The sequence below is a fragment of the Crinia signifera genome, chromosome 8 (genome assembly GCF_055691185.1).
Source record: "Crinia signifera chromosome 8, ASM5569118v1, whole genome shotgun sequence".
Classification (NCBI taxonomy): Eukaryota; Metazoa; Chordata; class Amphibia; order Anura; family Myobatrachidae; genus Crinia; species Crinia signifera.
Window position 1 is genome coordinate 153229552 of NC_139224.1, and position 24117 is coordinate 153253668.

General features: G+C 46.7%; 2 protein-coding genes across 5 annotated transcripts in view; one reads left to right on the top strand and one right to left on the bottom strand.

The window, feature by feature from the left end:
• The window catches only part of PIK3R3 (phosphoinositide-3-kinase regulatory subunit 3), a 311112-nt gene that overhangs the window by 253218 nt on the left and 33777 nt on the right, over window positions 1-24117 (top strand). The window lies entirely within an intron of this gene.
• LOC146026623 (uncharacterized) overlaps window positions 12186-24117 on the bottom strand; it is a 64524-nt gene continuing 52592 nt past the window's right edge. For all 4 annotated transcript variants that reach the window (XR_014454503.1, XR_014454502.1, XR_014454501.1 and 1 more), the window contains exons 4-9: window positions 21529-21603; window positions 21126-21193; window positions 19907-20075; window positions 13804-13878; window positions 13401-13468; window positions 12186-12350 (exon numbers count right to left, since the gene is read on the bottom strand). Coding sequence is in view for 1 of the 4 variants with exons in the window: in XM_083157436.1 (XP_083013562.1) it covers window positions 21582-21603 (22 nt within the window). In the remaining 3 variants the exon portion in view is untranslated. The remainder of the gene's footprint in view (window positions 12351-13400; window positions 13469-13803; window positions 13879-19906; window positions 20076-21125; window positions 21194-21528; window positions 21604-24117) is intronic.

The window sequence follows — 24117 nt, forward strand, 5'->3', positions numbered from 1 at the left end:
GGGAGGTGACAGGTATAGACTGTATATAAGGTGGGAGGTGTAAGGTATAGACTGTATATAAGGTGGGAGGTGTCAGGTATAGACTTTATATAAGGAGGGAGGTGACAGGTATAGACTGTATATAAGGTGGGAGGTGTAAGGTATAGACTGTATATAATGTGGGAGGTGACAGGTATAGACTGTATATAAGGTGAGAGGTGACAGGTATATACTGTATATAAGGTGGGAGGTGTAAGGTATAGACTGTATATAAGGCGGGAGGTGACAGGTATAGACCGTATATAAGGTGGGAGGTGACAGGTATAGACTTTATATACGGAGGGAGGTGACAGGTATAGACTGTATATAAGGTGGGAGGTGTAAGGTATAGACTGTATATAATGTGGGAGGTGACAGGTATAGACTGTATATAAGGTGAGAGGTGTAAGGTATAGACTGTATATAAGGTGGGAGGTGTAAGGTATAGACTGTATATAATGTGGGAGGTGACAGGTATAGACTGTATATAAGGTGGGAGGTGTAAGGTATAGACTGTATATGAGGTGGGAGGTGACAGGTATAGACTTTATATAAGGTGAGAGGTATAGACTGTATATAAGGTGGGAGGTGACAGGTATAGACTTTACATAAGGTGAGAGGTATAGACTGTATATAAGGTGGGAGGTGACAGGTATAGACTTTATATAAGGAGGGAGGTGACAGGTATACACTGTATATAAGGTGAGAGGTGACAGGTATAGACTGTATATAAGGTGAGAGGTGTAATGTATAGACTGTATATAAGGTGGGAGGTGACAGGTATAGGATGTATATAAGGTGAGAGGTGTAAGGTATAGACTGTATATAAGGTGGGAGATGACAGGTATAGGATGTATATAGATGGATATAAGCCAGGAGGTGACGGGGATAGGATGTATTTAGATGGATATAAGCCAGGAGGTGATGGGGATAGGATGTATTTAGATGGATATAAGCCAGGAGGTGAGGGGGATAGGATTTATATACTTGGATATAAGCCGGTAGGTGACGGGGATAGGATGTATATACATGGATAAAAGCCGGAAGGTGACAGGGATAGGATGTATATAGATGTATATAAGCCGGGAGGTGACGGGGATAGGATGTATATACATGGATAAAAGCCAGAAGGTGACAGGGATAGGATGTATATAGATGTATATAAGCCGGGAGGTGACAAGGATAAGATGTATATAGATGGGATAGGATGTATAGGGATACGGTCATTTGGTCTACTGCATTATGGTAGACAGTCATTAGGTCGAATCCATTAGGTCGACATGCTAAAAGGTCGACATGACTCTAGGTCGACATGGGAAAAGGTCGACATGATTCTAGGTCGAAAGGTCATTAGTTCGACAGGTCATTAGTTCGACAAGGTCATTAGTTCGACATTGTCTATGTCGACATTCACAAGGTCGACATGGAGTTTTTCACTGTTTTTGAGCCAACATGTGCCGACAGGCGGTATTTCATGCCCTACCATCCACTAGGGCGTGGTGGGAGAATAAAATAGTGTGCCGAGCGTAGCGAGGCACCGTGCCCGACGCATAGCGAGCGCAGCGAGCGATGCGAGGGGATGCAGTGCACTTTAAACTGTGTCCATGTCGACTGTGTTGACATTCAGGTAAAAAAAAACAGTGAAAAACCCCATGTCGACCTTGTGAATGTCGACATAGACAATGTCGAACTAATGACCTTGTCGAACTAATGACCTGTCGAACTAATGACCTTTCGACCTAGAATCATGTCAACCTTTTCCCATGTCGACCTAGAATCATGTCGACCTTTTAGCATGTCGACCTAATGGATTCGACCTAATGACTTTCTACCATAATGCAATAGACCAAATGATCCCAACCCGATGTATATAGATGTATATAAGTTGGGAGGTGACGAGTATATGATGTATAATAATGGATATTTGCCGGGAGATGATGGGTATAGGATATATATAGATGGATATAAGCTGTAAGGTGACGGGTATGGGTGCCGGACAGTTTCCCGACAGTCACTACCCCGACGTTGGGATCCCGACAGTCAAAACCCCGACACTCAGGGTCCCAACGGCCACCGGCTATTCTCTTTCGTGGGGGTCCACGACCCCCATAGAGGGAGAATAGAATAGTGGCGAGCGCAGCGTGGCGAGCTCAACGAGCCCGCAAGGGGCTTTGTTGCGCTTGCCCCGCTTTCTGAGTGTGGCCAGTCAGGATCCCGACGTCGGGCTAATGACTGTCCGGATCCCGACTGTCGGGACCATATGCCACACCAGACGGGTATAGGATGTATATAGATAGATATAAGCCAGGAGGTGACGGGGATAGGATGGATATAGATGGATATAAGCTGGGAGGTGACGGGTATAGGATGGTTATAGATGGATATAATCCGGGAGGTGACGGGTATAGGATGGTTATAGATGGATATAAGCTGGGAGGTGACGGGGATAGGATGGTTATAGATGGATATAAGCTGGGAGGTGACGGGTATAGGATGGTTATAGATGGATATAAGCTGGGAGGTGACGGGTATAGGATGGTTATAGATGGATATAAGCTGGGAGGTGATGGGTATAGGATGGTTATAGATGGATATAAGCTTCAAGGTGATGGGTATATGATGGATATAAGCCAGGAGGTGACGGGGATAGGATGGATATAGATGGATATAAGCTGGGAGGTGACGGGTATAGGATGGTTATAGATGGATATAATCCGGGAGGTGACGGGTATAGGATGGTTATAGATGGATATAAACTGGGAGGTGATGGGTATATGATGGATATAAGCCAGGAGGTAATGGGTGTTAGGCTGTAGATAGATGGATATAAGGTGGGAGGTGACAGGTATAGGATGTATAATAATAGATATTAGACATAAGGTGATGGGTATAGGATGTATATAGATGGATATAAGCAGCGAGGTGACAGGTATAGGATGTTTATAGATCAGCGGTTCTCAAACTGTGGGTCCCGACCTTCGTGACTCCATGTTGCTGACCATCAGGCTGATGACTTTTTCTAATCTCGGTCAGAGATTCAAAGAGTCTGAAAAATCTGTTGAACTATATGATGTATAATAATGGATATTTGCCGGGAGATGATGGGTATAGGATATATATAGATGGATATAAGCTGTAAGGTGACGGGTATGGGTGCCGGACAGTTTCCCGACAGTCACTACCCCGACGTTGGGATCCCGACAGTCAAAACCCCGACACTCAGGGTCCCAACGGCCACCGGCTATTCTCTTTCGTGGGGGTCCACGACCCCCATAGAGGGAGAATAGAATAGTGGCGAGCGCAGCGTGGCGAGCTCAACGAGCCCGCAAGGGGCTTTGTTGCGCTTGCCCCGCTTTCTGAGTGTGGCCAGTCAGGATCCCGACGTCGGGCTAATGACTGTCCGGATCCCGACTGTCGGGACCATATGCCACACCAGACGGGTATAGGATGTATATAGATAGATATAAGCCAGGAGGTGACGGGGATAGGATGGATATAGATGGATATAAGCTGGGAGGTGACGGGTATAGGATGGTTATAGATGGATATAATCCGGGAGGTGACGGGTATAGGATGGTTATAGATGGATATAAGCTGGGAGGTGACGGGGATAGGATGGTTATAGATGGATATAAGCTGGGAGGTGACGGGTATAGGATGGTTATAGATGGATATAAGCTGGGAGGTGACGGGTATAGGATGGTTATAGATGGATATAAGCTGGGAGGTGATGGGTATAGGATGGTTATAGATGGATATAAGCTTCAAGGTGATGGGTATATGATGGATATAAGCCAGGAGGTGACGGGGATAGGATGGATATAGATGGATATAAGCTGGGAGGTGACGGGTATAGGATGGTTATAGATGGATATAATCCGGGAGGTGACGGGTATAGGATGGTTATAGATGGATATAAACTGGGAGGTGATGGGTATATGATGGATATAAGCCAGGAGGTAATGGGTGTTAGGCTGTAGATAGATGGATATAAGGTGGGAGGTGACAGGTATAGGATGTATAATAATAGATATTAGACATAAGGTGATGGGTATAGGATGTATATAGATGGATATAAGCAGCGAGGTGACAGGTATAGGATGTTTATAGATCAGCGGTTCTCAAACTGTGGGTCCCGACCTTCGTGACTCCATGTTGCTGACCATCAGGCTGATGACTTTTTCTAATCTCGGTCAGAGATTCAAAGAGTCTGAAAAATCTGTTGAATTGTCTGTTATTTTAGACTCCTCCCATCATTTTGTGCCTCCACAATGCTGCCATGTATCTGCTGTCTGCTGACCACACATGTGATGTGATGACCTTCTGCAGTAACTTGCTGGGGTCTTGTAATTATTTTTATTATCTGATGGGTCCCAGAGCAAAATAGTTTGAGGACCCCTGATATAGATGGATATAATCCGTGAGGTGACGGGTATAGGATGTATATAGATGGCATCTCTACATCCTCTACTCTGTGTCCAGTCAGCCTCAGTATTTGGTCCAGCTCTGTTTCTTGCCAGTCCTCAGTATTTCACCAGCTCTGTTTTCCATTCACATTCTATTGTGTTTCAGTGAGTTACCCTGTCTGTTTTCCTGTATTGTATTCAGTATTCTCCCATTATTACCAGTCTGTTTCCTTATTGTTTTCCTCTCTCCAGTTCTAGTACTGGTCACAGTTTCTCCATTATTTTGCCTCCTGTGTTCTCTGCTCTACCAATGTCCATCAGCCCGTGTTTAGCTTTTATTGTCCGTTGCTGTTTCTTATCTCACTCTCTAGCCTCTCAGCCACTACCTCCTCTCTGTTGTTATCTTACAATACCCTTCCTAGTTTCCACCTTGTATTTATAGTCATTCTCCAGTCTTCTAGTAGGAACCTCCTTCCACCCGCATTGATTCGGGTCACTAGAGGTTGAGCTTGTACTACCATCGGTGGCATAAGTCTTGGCGGCATCCAGTAGCGGTAGGTGCACCTAGCCCTAAGGGAAATGGTGGCTGTTATAGGCACGAAGTCCCACTGGTGTGTTCTATAAGTCTCATCCCTGGGTGCACAAGGGTCATTGCTCCGAAGATCTATCTTAGAAGGAAGCCAGTCCAGAGGAGGTCAATACCCTCAAGTTTTGATTAACCAGTTCTAAAAGTTGCTAGCTACTGATTGCGAGTAAATGAGGATCATTAGTAAAAATGTGATAAAAATACTGTAATAAAATATTGTACTGTAAAGAATTTTCCTGTATAAAAAGTCAGCTTAATTATAGTTATTGATAGTAATTAGGGGTAAAATGAGATCTAAAATAACACATAATAGTGTAGAAGGTGGATGAAAGAATGGAGATATGAAATTAAAATATTGTTAAGATTTAAAGTGATTGTGAAATAAAAATGTAAGCTGTAATATGTTTGCACTCTGAGGGTGGTCTCCGGGCCTAGTGGTATAAGTTGGTTGATTACTGTAAATGTATAACATAGATGAGTAATGACTGATATTACGTGGGAAATATTGAACGAAAAAATTGAGAGTGAAATAAATTTCTAAAATTAAAAAAAAAAAAAAATTAAAGTCTTGTAAAACAAACATTCTGCACAAACGCGTTTCACCTCAGGTTTCGTCTTCCCTGGGTCTTAGATTGGTCCGGCCACAGAGCCTCGGTAAGGTTCTGTGCAATGGTTCCACAATTCCTATTCACCAAGCTCCAAATCCAACATGCAAAGATTAAAGTGTCCAGATGTGTGAAGCCAACAGAGACCAATCAGCCTCCCAACTATAGCTGCAGCTAAATGGGCCTGTACCAGATATCCCGAGGGAGGATTCTTGTTTATCAATTATCATCTGCTTTTTATTTGCAGTTAAGATATAGTTTACAAGATTCTCCTTAATTAGAACTCTGACCTTTTAGCTTATTTTGCAGTGATCGTTTGATAGAATGCACAAATTAATATAAAAAAACTGTCGGGAGTGAACACTTTTTTTTTAAAGCCATTGTAAGCATGGAGACACATATGGAATGTGAACCCTGTCCAGAAGAACTTATACTCTAGGAGGGCCCTGTTCGCAAGCGTACAATCTGAAATAGTATGAGAGTGAAAAAAAGGGGGGTCACGAAGATGACCACAAGGGAACATACATGAGGTTTTTGGGGCACACTTGAAAAGATAATAATAACGAATGAGTGATGGACAATGAGTGTATTAAAACTTAACTTTTATTCAGATTGATACTAAAAAAGACAAGACGAATAGACGATATAGATATATAAATCCAAAGGCTAATTGCCAAACAGGGGTCCTTGATTCAATTCGCAAAGTCAGCGCAATGTTCAGATAGATATACAATGTACCTGTGGAATCAACGCTTATCAGTAGATATGATTTGTTTAATTAGCACCAATGTGTGGTATGGTTGATACAGGTATAAATTCTCAGAGCTCAATACCGCACTTTGATTTACCAACAGCTGGGTCACATACAATTTGACCTGATACCTTCAGATACTGTGTAGACGGCTCTTGGTATTGTGCACCGTGCGCCACATCTCTGAACATTGCGCTGACTTTGCGAATTGAATCAAGGACCCCTGTTTGGCAATTAGCCTTTGGATTTATATATCTATATCGTCTATTCGTCTTGTCTTTTTTAGTATCAATCTGAATAAAAGTTAAGTTTTATTACACTCATTGTCCATCACATCACTCATTCGTTATTATTATCTTTTCGTGTGCCCCAAAAACCTCACGTATGTTCCCTTGTGGTCATCTTCGTGACCCCCCTTTTTTTCAGTTTAATCACTGAACATCCTTTTGGGAGCACCACCAACCTAACACTGCGAGAAAAAATTTCCTAATAAGCAGTAATTATGTTGGTTATTTTGATTATTTGTTTATAATAATTTTCAATTGATCACGTCAAACCAGTGCCAATCCTTCTCGCTAATTCACATAGTATGAGAGTGACCAGGTAAGCTGCCCATGCTGAGTAATGAATATCCAGTGGCACTGTATGATAATCTTCATTCCATCCTTCACATTTTGCTTGTCAATGCCAACCCCGGGACTTCACCATTTCTGAAAATATAGATTCTTGTAATATTTATAAAATTTGGCAACAGGATAATTCTATTTGTAGCAAATGTTTGGGTACGGGCTGCATTCATTTCTAGGAAGTACATATTTCGGTACTTCTTTACTTTCACGGTGCCAGCATGGCACCGCGCTACTTCCGGGTTACGCTCGCCACAAACTAAGTAAAATAAACGAAGTTAACGCCATGCCAACATGGATAGTTCATACCTCCACTATCCATGTTGGCATGGAGTTGATTTTAATTAGCGTGGCGAGCGTAGTGAGCCACCGAGCCCGCAGCGTGGGCGAGCGAAGTGAGCCCCGCAAGGGGACTCTGACGCGCGGCGCCATGCTGGCGCCGTGAAAGTAAAGAAGTACCCATATTTCATTTGTTACCACCCATCCGGGATTAATCCAGACAGTTGGGTAATTAAGACCAGAGTCCGGAGGGCTGGCGTACCCAGACTATACAATGTCCAGGAATAGGCAGCCGCCTGGGAACACCACCACTCCAGACTCTGGTCTTAAGACTGTCCTGAGTAATCCCAGACGAACGGTGGTAACTCTATAAAAAAATAAATTGTAGTAGCCAAAACAAAATTGCAACAAAAAAAATCAAAGTAATTGTGTTGTAGAATAGGTTCCTCAATGAGAGGTAGCCTGTAATGTTTTGTGACCCCCCAAGAGATGAGGGCTCTCCAGTATCCCTTTAGAGTCAAAATTGGTCAAAGTAACTTGTAAAAAAAGCGGACACAGATGCTTAAGTCTCCCAGCATTCCTGAACTATCTTGGTATATTCAACAAAAAGACCACACAGTGGGCCTTATTCTAGTTCACTCTTTCTGACAAAATCCTTCTTAGATGGACAAAACCATGTGCACTGCAGGTGGGGCAGATGTAACTTGTGCAGAGAGTTAGATTTGGGTGGGGTTTTAATTCAAAGTGAGATCTATATTGCAGTGTAAACATAAAGCAGCCAGTATTTACCCTGCACAGAAACAAAATAACTCACCCAAATCTAATTCTCTCTGCACATTTTACAGCTGCCCTGCATTGTACATGGTTTTGTCCATCTAAGAAGGATTTTGTCAGAAAGAGTGAACTAGAATAAGACCCAGTGTCACTACCTACCTGAGCGCATCTATTCCAGTACAATGTGATGAAGCAGGCTATGACCTGTGAAACGCGTCATATGAATGAGAAGATGCCTCTCACGAAGGGGTCCCGGTGTGGAGCAACAGTCGGGATTTCGGCGGTCAGTAAACAGACATCGGAATCCTGACTGTAAAATGCCTGACTGTCAGGATCCCGACTAACAGGGGCTATTCTCCCACTTGGGGTCCGCAACTGCCATAGAGGGAGAATAGAACCTGTGGTGAGTGCAGCGAGCCACCGAGCCCGCAAGGGGCTTAGCTGCGCTTACCCCCCTGTCGGAGTACAGGCAGTACACTGACTGTCGGAATTCCAATTGCCGGGCCAGCATTCCACTCCCCTCATGAAATACATTTCAGTTGATGAATGAACTCTTAATCGCTCATTATTTTTTGGAATATATTACATTTTCATTTTAAAAAATGATACTTATTTTATATTACTTTCTCTGTTCATCTGTGCCCAAGAACAACTGCACTTTAACCATTGAAATAAGTAAACCTTTTTCTGTGATTTTATACAGCAGGGGTTCTCAAACTCGGTCATCAGAACCCCACAGAGTTCATATTTTCCAGGTCACCCGGCAAGATTTTGGTAGTACATGTTGGTGTCATGAGGAAGCTTTCACCAGAAAAATCGTTTCTCCTGGCAGAGTCCACCATAATGATATAAATTACAAGCAATAAGTAGGGTGAACCAATAATGGAACCACAATAACCAACACAGATAAAACTCACTACAAAGGAAAATCTACCGAGTCCATAATATATAATAATCAGTGTGTACTCACAAAGTGCCAGTGTAAATAAATATAGGAACCACAAACCTCTAGTCATGAATGTCAGTAATCCTGTATACCCAGAAATAATGGTACAAAAGGTTGAACGGTCATTAGTTAGACAGGTCGTTAGTTAGAAACATAGAATTTGACGGCAGATGAGAACCATTTGGCCCATCTAGTCTGCCCCTTTTTTTTACACTTCAGGTAATCTCAGCCCTTTTTAATCCTTATTTCTTTGTAAGGATATTCATATGCCTATCCCAAGCATGTTTAAATTGTTCTACTGTCTTACTGTCTTAGCCTCTACCATAACATACAGATTTAGCCGGCCACATCTTTGCAGGCGATGGCGATTCTGTTGCCATCCCCCGCCGACGGCCGTGGCAACGGAGCTTGGTGGGGGTCCCCGCTGCCTCCCCCGCCGTCACCACCGGTCCCCCCCGCCGCCCGACCCCCCCCCCAAACTGGCCAGAATCTCCCTGTTCGACAATGTCTAGGTCGACAGTGAAAAGGTGGACATGGGGCTTTTCACTGTTTTATTTTACCTGAATGTTAACACAGTCGACATGGACACCGTTTAAAGTGCACCGCTTCCCCTCGCATCACTCTCTACGCTCGGCACACCATTTTATTCTCCCACCACGCCCTAGTAGATGGTAGGGCATGAAATACCGCCTGTCGGCACATGACGGCTCAAAAAACTGTGAAAAACCCCATGTCGACCTTTTGACTGTCGAACTAATGACCTGTCGACCTAGAACCATTCGACCTTTTACCATTCGACCTTTTCCCATGTCGACCTACTGGTGTCGACCTAAGGACTGTCTACCATAATGCTGTAGACCAAATGACCGCATCCTGCGGCCGGGACCCTGAAGGTTGTATTCCTGACAGATTCTCGATGGTATGTCCTGGGATTAGGGTTCGGCACTAGGGGGATGGTTCGGGGTTACTTTTGTTGAATAAGAGAAAGCGATGATAACCCCTTTACCCTTGCAAATATAAACTGCTCATTACATTTCTCTAGATACTTGGTAGAGATGTTACAAGACGACACAATGCAAATCCTGGGTCCATACAGCATGGACCTTATTCAGGTCCATTTGCAGGGCCGCGTTCGTTCGCACAGGGCCAATGTTTGTTGTCTGTGCATGTGCATGCAGTGGGTGTGTGCGGCCACGGTGAAAAAACTGTTTGCACGGTGCACGCACCCATCCTTGTGAGCGGAGGGGGGAGCAGGGCGGCCCATTAGCTTATGGGAACGCCCATCATTTCATGGGCTGTCCCATGAGAAGGCCGGGCATTGGTGCGGGGGGGGAGCTGACATCACTGGATATCAGCTGCCCGCCCACTTCCCTCAGAATATGCATGCAGCAACTTTAGATCCACATCATTCGATGGTCGGCAATCGATGAGTCCTAGTGCTCAGTATACCAACAATCCACCCCTCCCACAGCCTAACCCCAACCCTCCCCCCACAGCATCACCCAAACCCTAGTGCCTAACTCCAGTATTTACCATCAAGAATCTGACTGTCAGGACTGTGTCCACAATCTGACCTTCAGGATTCTATGTGTCGGGATACTATCTACCTCCTGGAATTAGAGAGTACATGTGGTGGGGGAACTGTTGTAAAAGCCTTCGTACTATAGGATAGAATACCTTATGACTACATACACTCAGGGTCGGCGCCACCACTAGGCAGCCTTAGGCATTTGCCTAGGGCGCCGGCCACTGGAGGGCCGAAGTTGGAGCAGCTGTCCACCCTCCACCCCCTTCGCCGCCGTTTCGCCCATCGCGCCCCTGTGCAGTGACTCGCCAGGCTGGGTGAGTCCGCAAGCAGAGCATTTCCCCCCCCTTGTAGCAGCCGCCTGACACCCCACTCCCCAGGTCCGACGTACGCCCGGCACCCTCCTCCACCTCCGTGTAGCAGCCGCCCAAAAACCTTCCCTCCCCTGGCTACTGTGTAGCACAATAGCCGGCCACCGCACGCCCGGCACCCCCCCCCTTTCTCCGAGGACCGGGTGAGCGCCGGGGCGCCCCCACGCCTGGGGCGCTCCGGTGCCTTGCACCGGCCCTGCATACACTTGTAGCTTTCCTCTGCGCTTTCCAGATTGGTTTTAATCTCCAATCAACTGTCACAGAGCTGTTCAATGAGAGCCCAGTACAGACTGAGACATGCTCCATCCCACATCAGTACTCCGAGTGCACACTGTCATTATCCCTATTTTTATGATGATTTATAAAAGTGCCCCGACATTGTGCGGTGCTGAGCAGCAGGGGCATGTTCCAGGTTTAAGGTCACATTTAGGAATAAGAGCTCTGCGCCCTTAATGCACTCTGGAGTGGTGACAATTCCCGCAGAAATGTCATTTTCATTTCACCCCCCAACCCCAGAGCCGCCTTCATCTCTTTCACAATCTCTTTCCATTCTTTGAAAACCAGCTAAGAGCCTCTGATTTCTTGCCAGCATTTCTAAAAGAAGCAATTTACCAAATCCCAATTAATGAGAAAATGTAAAATACTTTGTTCTTTAGCTGGTGCCTCCAGGGGTTGGAGGAGGGGGGCACTAAGAGATTGTGTGGGGGGGGGGGGGGGGGGGGTGTACCGGCAGCTTCTGCCATTTCTCTACTTAGTCTCATACCATACTAATGTAATACCCGTAGTGCCCTGTATATAGTATGTATAGACCTAGGAGGACATATATTGGATACCTCATAGGGACTACCGAGAGATGTGTGTTTAATGACCTCCCCACAGGGGATGATAAATGGGAGCAGACATGTTTATATGTGTATGCCTTCACAGAAGGCAACAGAAGGCTTTCACGGAAAGAGTAAAGACATTTATTTTATCTATACCAGACTGAAACCCCTCTCAGAGGGAAATGAACTAGCCCAAATGGAAGTTCCCCATAGGACTTAGACTCTGGCTTCACCCATTACCCCTAAATGGAGGGGTACTCAAAGAGGGGACAGTTGACAGCAAATACCGATATTAATAAAGTTATCCAGCTCGCGCGGGGAGCGGGCAAGTTGGTCCAGCGCGAGGGACAAGTTATAAAAACCCCCTGAGCAACGGCTGTGGCGCAGTTTTATCTACGGTGAACGCGGAGAGCAGAGCTGCGCAGCAGGACGGTGACGGAGAGCGTTGCTGGAGTGGAGCAGAGACTTACCGGAGGTGTTGTCCGGTCTGCACGATTGATTCCCAGCAGCAGTGACCGGCAGGATCAGTCGACGCGGTCGAGGCGGAGCCCCGAGAGGCGGGTCGCGGCGTCATCGGGAAGGCGGTGCCTCCATTACGAGGATCAGGGGGACGGCCGGAGAGACGGTGACGGAAGCCAGCTGTGAAAGAGAGAGGCGGAGCGGTGAGTCCTAGCCCAACCCCACAACCCTCGCATTAGGGCATCACACCCACCTAGGTCCAGGGGAGGGCATTCCCGCAGCACCACCCACTACAGGAAAACCTGTCAGATTCAGTGCAGCCGCAGCAGATTAACTCTCGCCTCACCAGAGCCTGTCCAGTAATAGCTCTATAACGTCCATCTATACGCAGTGCAGCCGCAGCAGATTAACTCTCGCCTCACCAGAGCCTGTCCAGTAATAGCTCCATAACGGCCATCTATACGCAGTGCAGCCACAGCAGATTAACTCTCGCCTCACCAGAGCCTGTCCAGTAATAGCTCCATAACGGCCATCTATACGCAGTGCAGCCACAGCAGATTAACTCTTGCCTCACCAGAGCTTGTGCAGTAATAGCTCTATAACGTCCACCTATACGCAGTGCAGCAGCAGCAAAGTAACCCTTGCCATACCAGGGTCGGACAAGTGATAACTTCCTAGAACCTGCCTAGAATCAGATTACGTGCAGCAGGTTACACCTGACGCTGCTAGGACTTGTGAATTCAGCTGGTGGTCAGTACCATTCGGGGAAGCTGACAGGCAGAACGGCGCTAAGATTAGATACCGCAGAGCAGCACAGGGAACAGGGCTAAACCCGACAAAAATATAGTCAGGGGACGCCCCTCCGAAGAGGACCCTAAACTGGGGACTTAGTTCCAGATAGAGACCGTAACGCATGAAGCAGGCGAAACCCGGCCTCGTGGGCCAGGGGAGGGCCTAAAGGGAGAGGATTCCTAGTTACAGCTATCCAGTATTTCATCTACTTTGCCATATGCATAGATCTGTAGGAGATCAACAGGCTACCGGAGACTTGTAACTCAGGCAGTAAGAATAGTAGCGATTTGATACTTAGTTACAGCAGAGCCCTTGAACTGAGGATCCCGCTCTGAAACCATACAGTGTTGCATTTCACTATAAAGACTGGCCACATCTACTGTCTTCTGTTATAACTTTGTGTTTACCAGCGGTGAGGAACCACTGGGTCTTACTTACCTTTTTTCCTTGTACTGTCGAGCCAGGTAGTAGAAACTTTTCCGGGACTGTGGCCACTGGGTGAAACTCTGTAAGGGGAGAAAAGCGCTTATTGTGTAAAGTATAGTTAAGGTGTAAGTTAGAATTGTTATTGCGCAATAATAAGGTGGCAATAAACTACCCACACGTATAAAAAGGGGTACTGGAACTTAAACGCTTGATTTGAGTTAATTTAAATATCCGTACACATATACCCCGTTTATTGCCACATAACTGTTGGTGATAACCTGATTTATTAATTTCAGTGAATACGGTAAGGTGTTATGGTTGTGTGTTAAAGGGAGCTCTCACAGTTCGAGAATCCTAGAAGGCGAAAGCAGGTTCCAGTGAAATAAAAAAACAATTTGTGTATTGTGTTACTTACCTACTGTCCTGCAGTGTTCTTGAATATATTGATGGTTCTGTAATGTTATGCTCTTATGTGTACACAAAATTAGACCTGTAAGAATAAAGAAAAAAAGTTTTAAACCTTCTGTGATCGTCTGTGGAAAATAAAGAAAAAACTTACTTACCGACTGAGAAGTTGAGCATATCACAGGCGAGAGGTAAAGAGAAGGAAGAACTTGCGATTACCCGTAAGCTTACATTTGGCGTCACCGAACAGGATCCGACCAAGAAAATGGCGGACGAAGTGGTAGAAAATGAACAGGCATCAGGAAGTCAGCCACAACCGGAGCAGTCAGTCATGGTCAGCTCCTCGCCTGGCCCTTTACCCGGTCAAAGTGGTGTGACGGGTGGGAGTGTGATCACCATGCCATATTACTTTGGCACCCCTTGGTTGCCGACGTTCTCGGGAGAGTACCCAAGGAAGGAAACCACCACGTTTACAGATTTCCAGAAGAAGATGCGGTCGACATTTAAAATTTATCCTCTAACAGTGGAGCAGCAAATAGAGATCCTGATTGGTCAGCTAAAAGGATCGGCATTACGAGAAGTACTATCATGGCCTGATGCAGAAAAGGAAACCGTAGAACACATCTTCAAAAGGTTAGGCACTACCTTCGACGTTACGACATTGTCAGAATTAAAGTCCAGATTCTATGCCCGGAAGCAGCGGCCTCACGAGACCTTGAGAGACTTTGCTCTAAGTATATTGGAGTCCTATCAAGATATTAAAGCAATTAGTAGCACAGAAATTGTAGATGTCGAGAACACCTTGATCAGCCGACTCATCGAGGGGGTCCACTGCGGTAACATCAAATCCCAACTGAAATTACTGAGACTGCAAAAGACCAGAGTCTCCTTTTTGGACTTCAAAGAGGCAGCAATTAAATTGTTCGGATCTTTACAAAAGACAGAGGCAGAGGTGTCGTTCCCAGAATTGCCTGGATACCAGGAACAGGATTCAGCGGGGGAAGGAGAGTATACGGGGGCCGTGGGAGTCTCCAGGAATTTGCCTACTGTGACTCAACATGTTCAAGCACCCACCCCAGACCTCCCATCCTTATTGAAGGGACAGATGGAGGAGCTATCGTCCGAAATGGCCAACATGAGGAGGGATTTGCAAAGATTGGTGAATCAGGGGCCGTCGGGAAGACAAGAAAGTGGATGGCGCTCCGGACCTCGCAGGTCCAGAAATGAATGGCAGAATCGGGCCCAAGGACAGGGGCGAAGAGCCTCCGACCAGTTTGACTCTCAGGGCCGGCCTATCTGCCGAGGATGTGGACGGGCTGGGCATATCGAGCGATTCTGTCGTGAAGAGGAGCCTTTAAACCTGAGAACCCCGAGGACCGAGACCGACCCTCGGGGGCCATCACCCCAATAGGTCACGAACCCGACGGCTGGTGTGGAAAATATGTCGGACCATGCCCCATCATACCAGTCAAAATCGGGGAAATCGAATTCTTCGCTACATTAGATACAGGCTCCCAGGTGTCAACTATTCAACGCAGCATCTATCAACAGTGCTGGGGTACGAGCCACCCCTCTCCTCCTCCCCCAACTTGGATGAGACTACTGGCCGGCAACGGTCTCGATATCCAGTGCACAGGGTATTGTGAATTCGACTTTCAAGTGGGACCGGCTACCTTCGCTAAACAGGGTTTCATCATTACGGAGGTCAGTGATGTGTCAGTCCCAGCCATCATCATTGGCATGAACATCTTAGCCCATTGTCCCGAAGCCCTGATTGAAGCCTTGACCTTTGAGGTCCGGCAAGCGGCCCCAATGCTAAAACAACCGCTACAAAAGGTCATCCGCGTCCTGCAAGCTCAACAGTGCTTTCAAAATCTGGATGGAGGAGTTGGGAGAATCAAGACAACTGATCGAAAGGCTATCCTTTTACAGCCTAACTCCGAAACTATAGTCTGGGGAAAGACCCGATGTGGACCCGCTGGGAAACCTTACGAGGCCATTGTAGAACCCTGTCCTGTCTCCAGCAGAACCGATGTGATTGTGGCCCGGGCTTTAGTGACCGTACATGATGGCAGAGTCCCCGTCAGAATCCTAAACCCGCACGACTATGTGGTGCGACTACACCGAAACTATGTCCTGGCCAAGCTGTCGTGGGTCACATTTCAAGACATCTACGACTCATTGACCCTGAGAATAATCCAAGCTGAACAGACCTCGTCTGGCGAGGCCACAGAGCAACAGTGGTGGGACGAAATTCACATTGGGGATGAACGAACCCCGGTAGAACTCAAAGAAGGCATCCTGAAGGTTGTGAAAGAGAATGCCAGTACGTTCAGCCAGCACGCGACTGACTTTGGGAAGGTCGAGACGGTGCGTCATCACATACCTACCGGAGATGCTCCCCCCATCAAAGAACGGTATCGTCCCATAGCGCCCACTATGTACCAGCCTGTTCGGAAGTTGCTGGAAGAGATGAAGGCCGCGGGTGTGGTGCGTGAGAGTCATAGTCCGTGGGCCGCGCCTATTGTAATAGTAAAAAAAAAGGACGGGAATTTGAGATTCTGCGTGGACTACCGCAAATTAAATCAAATAACACATAAGGACGCATATCCGTTACCCCGTATTGAGGAGGCCCTTACAGCCCTGAAGGCAGCCACCTATTTCTCCACATTGGACCTTACGTCGGGTTACTGGCAAATACAAATGGCAGAGGGCGACAGAGAAAAGACAGCTTTCACTACGCCCATGGGGCTATACGAATTTGATAGGATGCCCTTCGGCTTATGTAATGCCCCTGGGACATTTCAGAGAGCAATGGAACATTGCCTGGGGTACCGAAATTTCGATATGGTCTTACTTTATCTGGACGACATAATCGTTTTCTCAGGGACATATCACGAACACTTGGCCCATCTCGACGAAGTCTTTAAACGTCTCGACACCTACGGATTGAAAGTTAAACCCTCCAAGTGCCATTTATTGAAGGAGAGCGTAAAGTACCTAGGGCATGTCGTGAGTGCTACTGGAGTTGTCCCAGATCCGGAGAAGATCGAGGCCATTCAAAATTGGCCTGTGCCCACAAATGTGAAGGAAGTCCGCAGTTTCCTGGGGTTTGTGGGCTACTATCGTAGATTCGTCCAGAACTTTGCCCAGGTAGTGAACCCTATTCATGAACTGTTGCGTGGAGTCAGTAAGAAAGTTAGCGGCAAGAACTCCTCGATACAGTGGACCGAGCGTCAACAGAAGGCCTTTGAAGCATTAAAGAAGCTCATGACTGAAACCCCGGTGCTAGCCTATCCCGACTTTAGTCAGCCCTTTCAATTATACACCGATGCCAGCTATTTGGGATTAGGGGCTGTGTTGTCGCAACGACAGCATGGACAAGAACGAATCATTGCCTGTGCGAGTAGGAGCTTGAAAAAGACCGAAAGAAACGATGCTAATTATAGCGCTTTTAAATTAGAACTGCTGGCGCTAGTGTGGGCCGTCACCGAGAAATTCAAACATTATCTCGCCTCAACGCCATTTGTGGCCTACACTGACAATAATCCTGTAGCCCACTTGTCCACCGCACAGCTTGGGGCATTAGAGCAGCGTTGGTGCTCCCGGCTAGCTAATTATGACTTTGCCATTAAATACCGCAGTGGGAGGAGTAACAGCAATGCCGATGCCTTGTCCCGACTCCCTGAGAGGCAGGGCCCTGCGGAGAGAGAGGAAGATCTCTGGGAGGATCTGGAAATGCCAGCCTTCTACACCTTACTCACCTGTCGTCGCGATCCACGGCCTTGCCGACAGTTGGCTTGCTCTAAAAACCAAACCCCTGGTGATGCGCCCGGTTCAGAGACTAAGTGGGAACAAATTCAGCATGATAGTCCCGTGCTAAGAGAACTACAGACACTGCTATCCTCTCCACAGGGCTGGGGCAAAGAGGAACGCCAGAAGGCCGAGCCTGAACTAACCAAGTTGTGGCGACAACGTGATAAACTCCGGTACCAAAAGGGACTGCTTGTCCGTGCCACCATAAACGCAAAAACTCATCTACCCGTACTACAAATTGTCATACCTCGTCAGGAAAGGGGTGATCTGCTTCGGGCGTACCACGATCGTTCCGGGCATTTCGGTACTGACAAACTGGAAGCCATGATCCGTCGACGGTTCTATTGGGTCGGCATGAGACAAGACATAGGGGAATGGTGTCTGCAATGCCCTACCTGTGCCATAAAGAAACAACCCTCGGGGATGCAGAAGGCCCCCCTTCATTCGATCCACAGTGGTCAACCACTGGAACTGGTTTCAATTGACCACGTTAAACTGGAGCCTAGCCCAAGCGGTTACCAATATGCTGTGACAATTATCGATCATTTCACTAAGTATGCGGTAGCCTTGCCCGTAAAGAACTTGTCCGCTGAAACTACAGCAGAGATTGTTTGGAGAGCCTTTGTCCGGCCTTATGGTTACCCACAACGGATCCTAACGGACCAAGGACCCGCCTTTGAGTCCAGACTCTTCCAGGAGCTATGCAGGCTATACGGGTGCAAAAAAGTACGCACTACGGCCTATCATCCGCAGGGAAATGGGGCCTGCGAGAGGATGAACCGATCCTTAGTTAGCCTCCTGAGGGCTCTTCCCGATGTGGAAAGGAAGAATTGGCCCACCCTGCTGCCGGAAATAACCTTTATTTATAATAACACCGAACATAGCACCACTGGGTTCACCCCATACTACCTACTTTTCGGTCGAGAAGGAAAATTGCCTGCCGACCTTCAGTTGGACGTCCCTTGCGAATCTGATTCTGAAAAACTGCCAAGGAGTGATTGGGTGCTGGAACATCGGAAGAGGTTACAAGCTGCCTATAAAATTGTGGAACAGTCGACTAGACAGTCCCAACACCAACAGACTAAGTACTATAATGAGACCGCCAAAGCCGAACCGCTGAAGACAGGTGACTTCGTATGGAGAAGGAATAACCGACGCAACAGCAAACTGGACTCCTTCTGGGAGAGAACTCCATACCAAATCATAGACAGTTCAAAAGCCGACGTGGACGTCTATCGAGTACTCCGAGTGGGCGACACTACGGCTAGCAATGTTCATCGAAACCAACTAAAGAAGTGCTACCAGTTTGATGCCGATGTACCAAGGAGCTCGCCAGGAGTCGGCGAGAGTTCGGCGCCCTTCAAAGCAAATGAAAGTCAACAATTCTTCCATGAAATGCTGAAGATGTTCTGGCCTATCCATGGGAACTTGCTCGTAACCTATCCCGAGGCTAGTTCAAAGGCTGTGGTTGAAGTATTTGATGTAAATACATGCAAAGAAGTTGTTGCACCCCTGAATGAGTCCGCTGTCTTGTCTTCCGGACCTGAAGCAGATCTAATGAGGGGACCGGAGGATGAGACAGTCGACGAACCCGTTGAGTTGAGAAGGTCCAGCCGGACCACCAAGGGGGTTCTGCCACGCCGGTACTGTGATTAAGCATACAGTATATATGTGTATATTAACAGATTTTATATGTAACGTTTGTACTTAATGTTGTAATTCCGGTGTTGTACACAAGAGTGCTGGAGGACCAGCAAACTTCAGCGGGGGAATGTGTAATACCCGTAGTGCCCTGTATATAGTATGTATAGACCTAGGAGGACATATATTGGATACCTCATAGGGACTACCGAGAGATGTGTGTTTAATGACCTCCCCACAGGGGATGATAAATGGGAGCAGACATGTTTATACGTGTATGCCTTCACAGAAGGCAACAGAAGGCTTTCACGGAAAGAGTAAAGACATTTATTTTATCTATACCAGACTGAAACCCCTCTCAGAGGGAAATGAACTAGCCCAAATGGAAGTTCCCCATAGGACTTAGACTCTGGCTTCACCCATTACCCCTGAGTGGAGGGGTACTCAAAGAGGGGACAGTTGACAGCAAATACCGATATTAATAAAGTTATCCAGCTCGCGCGGGGAGCGGGCAAGTTGGTCCAGCGCGAGGGACAAGTTATAAAAACCCCCTGAGCAACGGCTGTGGCGCAGTTTTATCTACGGTGAACGCGGAGAGCAGAGCTGCGCAGCAGGACGGTGACGGAGAGCGTTGCTGGAGTGGAGCAGAGACTTACCGGAGGTGTTGTCCGGTCTGCACGATTGATTCCCAGCAGCAGTGACCGGCAGGATCAGTCGACGCGGTCGAGGCGGAGCCCCGAGAGGCGGGTCGCGGCGTCATCGGGAAGGCGGTGCCTCCATTACGAGGATCAGGGGGACGGCCGGAGAGACGGTGACGGAAGCCAGCTGTGAAAGAGAGAGGCGGAGCGGTGAGTCCTAGCCCAACCCCACAACCCTCGCATTAGGGCATCACACCCACCTAGGTCCAGGGGAGGGCATTCCCGCAGCACCACCCACTACAGGAAAACCTGTCAGATTCAGTGCAGCCGCAGCAGATTAACTCTCGCCTCACCAGAGCCTGTCCAGTAATAGCTCTATAACGTCCATCTATACGCAGTGCAGCCGCAGCAGATTAACTCTCGCCTCACCAGAGCCTGTCCAGTAATAGCTCCATAACGGCCATCTATACGCAGTGCAGCCACAGCAGATTAACTCTCGCCTCACCAGAGCCTGTCCAGTAATAGCTCCATAACGGCCATCTATACGCAGTGCAGCCACAGCAGATTAACTCTTGCCTCACCAGAGCTTGTGCAGTAATAGCTCTATAACGTCCACCTATACGCAGTGCAGCAGCAGCAAAGTAACCCTTGCCATACCAGGGTCGGACAAGTGATAACTTCCTAGAACCTGCCTAGAATCAGATTACGTGCAGCAGGTTACACCTGACGCTGCTAGGACTTGTGAATTCAGCTGGTGGTCAGTACCATTCGGGGAAGCTGACAGGCAGAACGGCGCTAAGATTAGATACCGCAGAGCAGCACAGGGAACAGGGCTAAACCCGACAAAAATATAGTCAGGGGACGCCCCTCCGAAGAGGACCCTAAACTGGGGACTTAGTTCCAGATAGAGACCGTAACGCATGAAGCAGGCGAAACCCGGCCTCGTGGGCCAGGGGAGGGCCTAAAGGGAGAGGATTCCTAGTTACAGCTATCCAGTATTTCATCTACTTTGCCATATGCATAGATCTGTAGGAGATCAACAGGCTACCGGAGACTTGTAACTCAGGCAGTAAGAATAGTAGCGATTTGATACTTAGTTACAGCAGAGCCCTTGAACTGAGGATCCCGCTCTGAAACCATACAGTGTTGCATTTCACTATAAAGACTGGCCACATCTACTGTCTTCTGTTATAACTTTGTGTTTACCAGCGGTGAGGAACCACTGGGTCTTACTTACCTTTTTTCCTTGTACTGTCGAGCCAGGTAGTAGAAACTTTTCCGGGACTGTGGCCACTGGGTGAAACTCTGTAAGGGGAGAAAAGCGCTTATTGTGTAAAGTATAGTTAAGGTGTAAGTTAGAATTGTTATTGCGCAATAATAAGGTGGCAATAAACTACCCACACGTATAAAAAGGGGTACTGGAACTTAAACGCTTGATTTGAGTTAATTTAAATATCCGTACACATATACCCCGTTTATTGCCACATAACTGTTGGTGATAACCTGATTTATTAATTTCAGTGAATACGGTAAGGTGTTATGGTTGTGTGTTAAAGGGAGCTCTCACAGTTCGAGAATCCTAGAAGGCGAAAGCAGGTTCCAGTGAAATAAAAAAACAATTTGTGTATTGTGTTACTTACCTACTGTCCTGCAGTGTTCTTGAATATATTGATGGTTCTGTAATGTTATGCTCTTATGTGTACACAAAATTAGACCTGTAAGAATAAAGAAAAAAAGTTTTAAACCTTCTGTGATCGTCTGTGGAAAATAAAGAAAAAACTTACTTACCGACTGAGAAGTTGAGCATATCACAGGCGAGAGGTAAAGAGAAGGAAGAACTTGCGATTACCCGTAAGCTTACACTAATGCTTCAGGCGTGGAGCCAGCATGAATCATACAAGCAGCACAGCTGAGAGCGGACAGCTATTCGCATGTTAATCACAGCTGCTTCTTACTGTACGGCCATGCGAGTCATATCTGGCTCTTTTCCATTCATTAAACTTTCTGTCATTTACATTTAGGGACTATACAAATGTCACCTTTCAAACTCCATTAAAGCATGAGAATTTTGAAACACCTAAAATAACAGGCTAGAGCAGTGTTTTCCAACCACCGTGCCGTGGCGCACTAGTGTGCCTTGAGCAGTTCTCAAGCGTACCCCCTGATCTAGAGATGTCCAAACCAGTTTACAGCCACCACCAGTTCAACTGTTATTTACTGGACTCTTCTTTTCATGTAAAGGGCCAATGTATTTTATTTTTGTTACCTGTGGGGACCAGTGAGATTATTTTTTTTTATATGGGGGCAATAGGTTTGGTTTTTTTTCCTGTGGGAACCAATGTGTTTTGCCCTGTGGGGATCTCAGGATGTGCCTTTGCCATTTTAAAATCTCATGTGAAAAGGTTGGAAATCACTGGGCGAGAGACATGACTGACGCCACCTCCCACACACACCACACACACACACATGCCTGCACATTTACACATACACATACACGTACACTCACACACGTAGAAGGGCTAGTGGAGACCAGAATGGGCTATTTTATTCAGACAGGTAAGTATCAAAAGACAGGTAGGCTAAATACCGCCACCAGCACCTTGAAAGATGAAAGTGGTACTGTACGCCCCTTATAGGGAGTATGCGTCTCCTCTTCTTCTCTGATATATGTAGGCTTTATTTCATCATATCTCTGGGAGGTTCCTCCACCGTGCATATGATGCAAAGGCCCCCAAAATATAGACAGGAGGTGTATATATAGTGTAATACTGTTTTAATACTTAATAGACAATCCACAGATATAACAAGCAATAAAAATTCTAAAAGTAGATGGGTCACAATAAAAATTCTAAAAGTTGATGGAGAAGGGGTAGATTTTACCGGAGGTGTAGGAGAACCAGTTCAAAGGCTCTCAGACAGGCATAGAAACATAGAATTTGACGGCAGATAAGAACCCATCTAATCTGCCCCTTTTTTAAACATAGGAGGAGGGGCCCTGGACATATGAGGTGCTACCTGCTGAGACCTGTAGTGCAGCAAGCAGGAGGAGGATTTTGCAGGTGCACACTAAATATAAATGCTAGAACTTTTAATATCTTTGCTATATTGCATTGGAGGTTATAAGCATAATGATGGCCATTATTATGGGCTTGTCCACCACGTCCAGGTTACCTCAATAGGACAAGTCCCTAAAACTACTCTGAGACAGGTCCAGGGCACAGGACCCCCCCAGGCCAGCCCAGCAGAGCCACCCCATGGCATTACATTAGTGTGAAATTGAAGTGAAAGTAAAAGGGATAGGGGAAATTATATGTGATAAGACTTACCTAAGTAAGAGGTAATAATAAATGTGAAGGGTGCTACATATATATTAAACAAACTAAAGGGGTGATGAAAAGTGTACGATATGATGCCATGGAGCAGCCCAGCAACAGCAGCCCAAAGAGCCCTGCGCCCCAAACAAAGTCCCACAGACTAACACTCAGCATATATGTATAGTAGGACTTACCCTCATAGTGCCAAGCTGAGGTGTGCAGTCTTGAATGTTGGGACTCCAACCTAATTAAAAACAATCTGGGACAGGTGGGTGGGGTGCTAGTTAAGGAGGAAGGCGTCTCTAGTTCCTTCCAGTGTGTATGAATACACAATATATAGTACATAGGGGGAGGGGCCCTAAACTGCACACCCTGGACATATGAGGTGCTACCTGCTGAGACCTGTAGTGCAGCAAGCAGGAGGAGGAATTTGCAGGTGCACACTAAATATAAATGCTAGACCTCAGCAGGCCCGGTTTTTCCCCACCCTCCCTCCCTATTTTTCTATCTTTTCTTGGTGGCGGTAAAGAACGGTCCTTGTTCAAATGGAAGTGATATGAGGATAGTGGGGTGCACTCTCCCGTCAATGATACGCTAGTAGCCCATGCCCCTTGGACAGGGGTGGGATACACCATCTGCCCAGGTGGGTAGCGTGGGAGAGTTGAACACCAATGATGTGTGAATGGTGTGATGTCATCTTACCCTTCTTTTCTCTATGACCATTCTTTAGGGCCGCCACCCTCTTTTATAGAATAATAAATAGTTGTCAATCAATAAATTTGACATTCATATTGAAACGCCAGCACTTGTGTCTGTCTCTTTATTTGTAGTGTTAAGTTAGATAAGATAAGATAAGTTATTAAAGTGTTGGGGCATAAAGATTGCCGATGGAAAGTTTATAGAAAGTTTCTATCA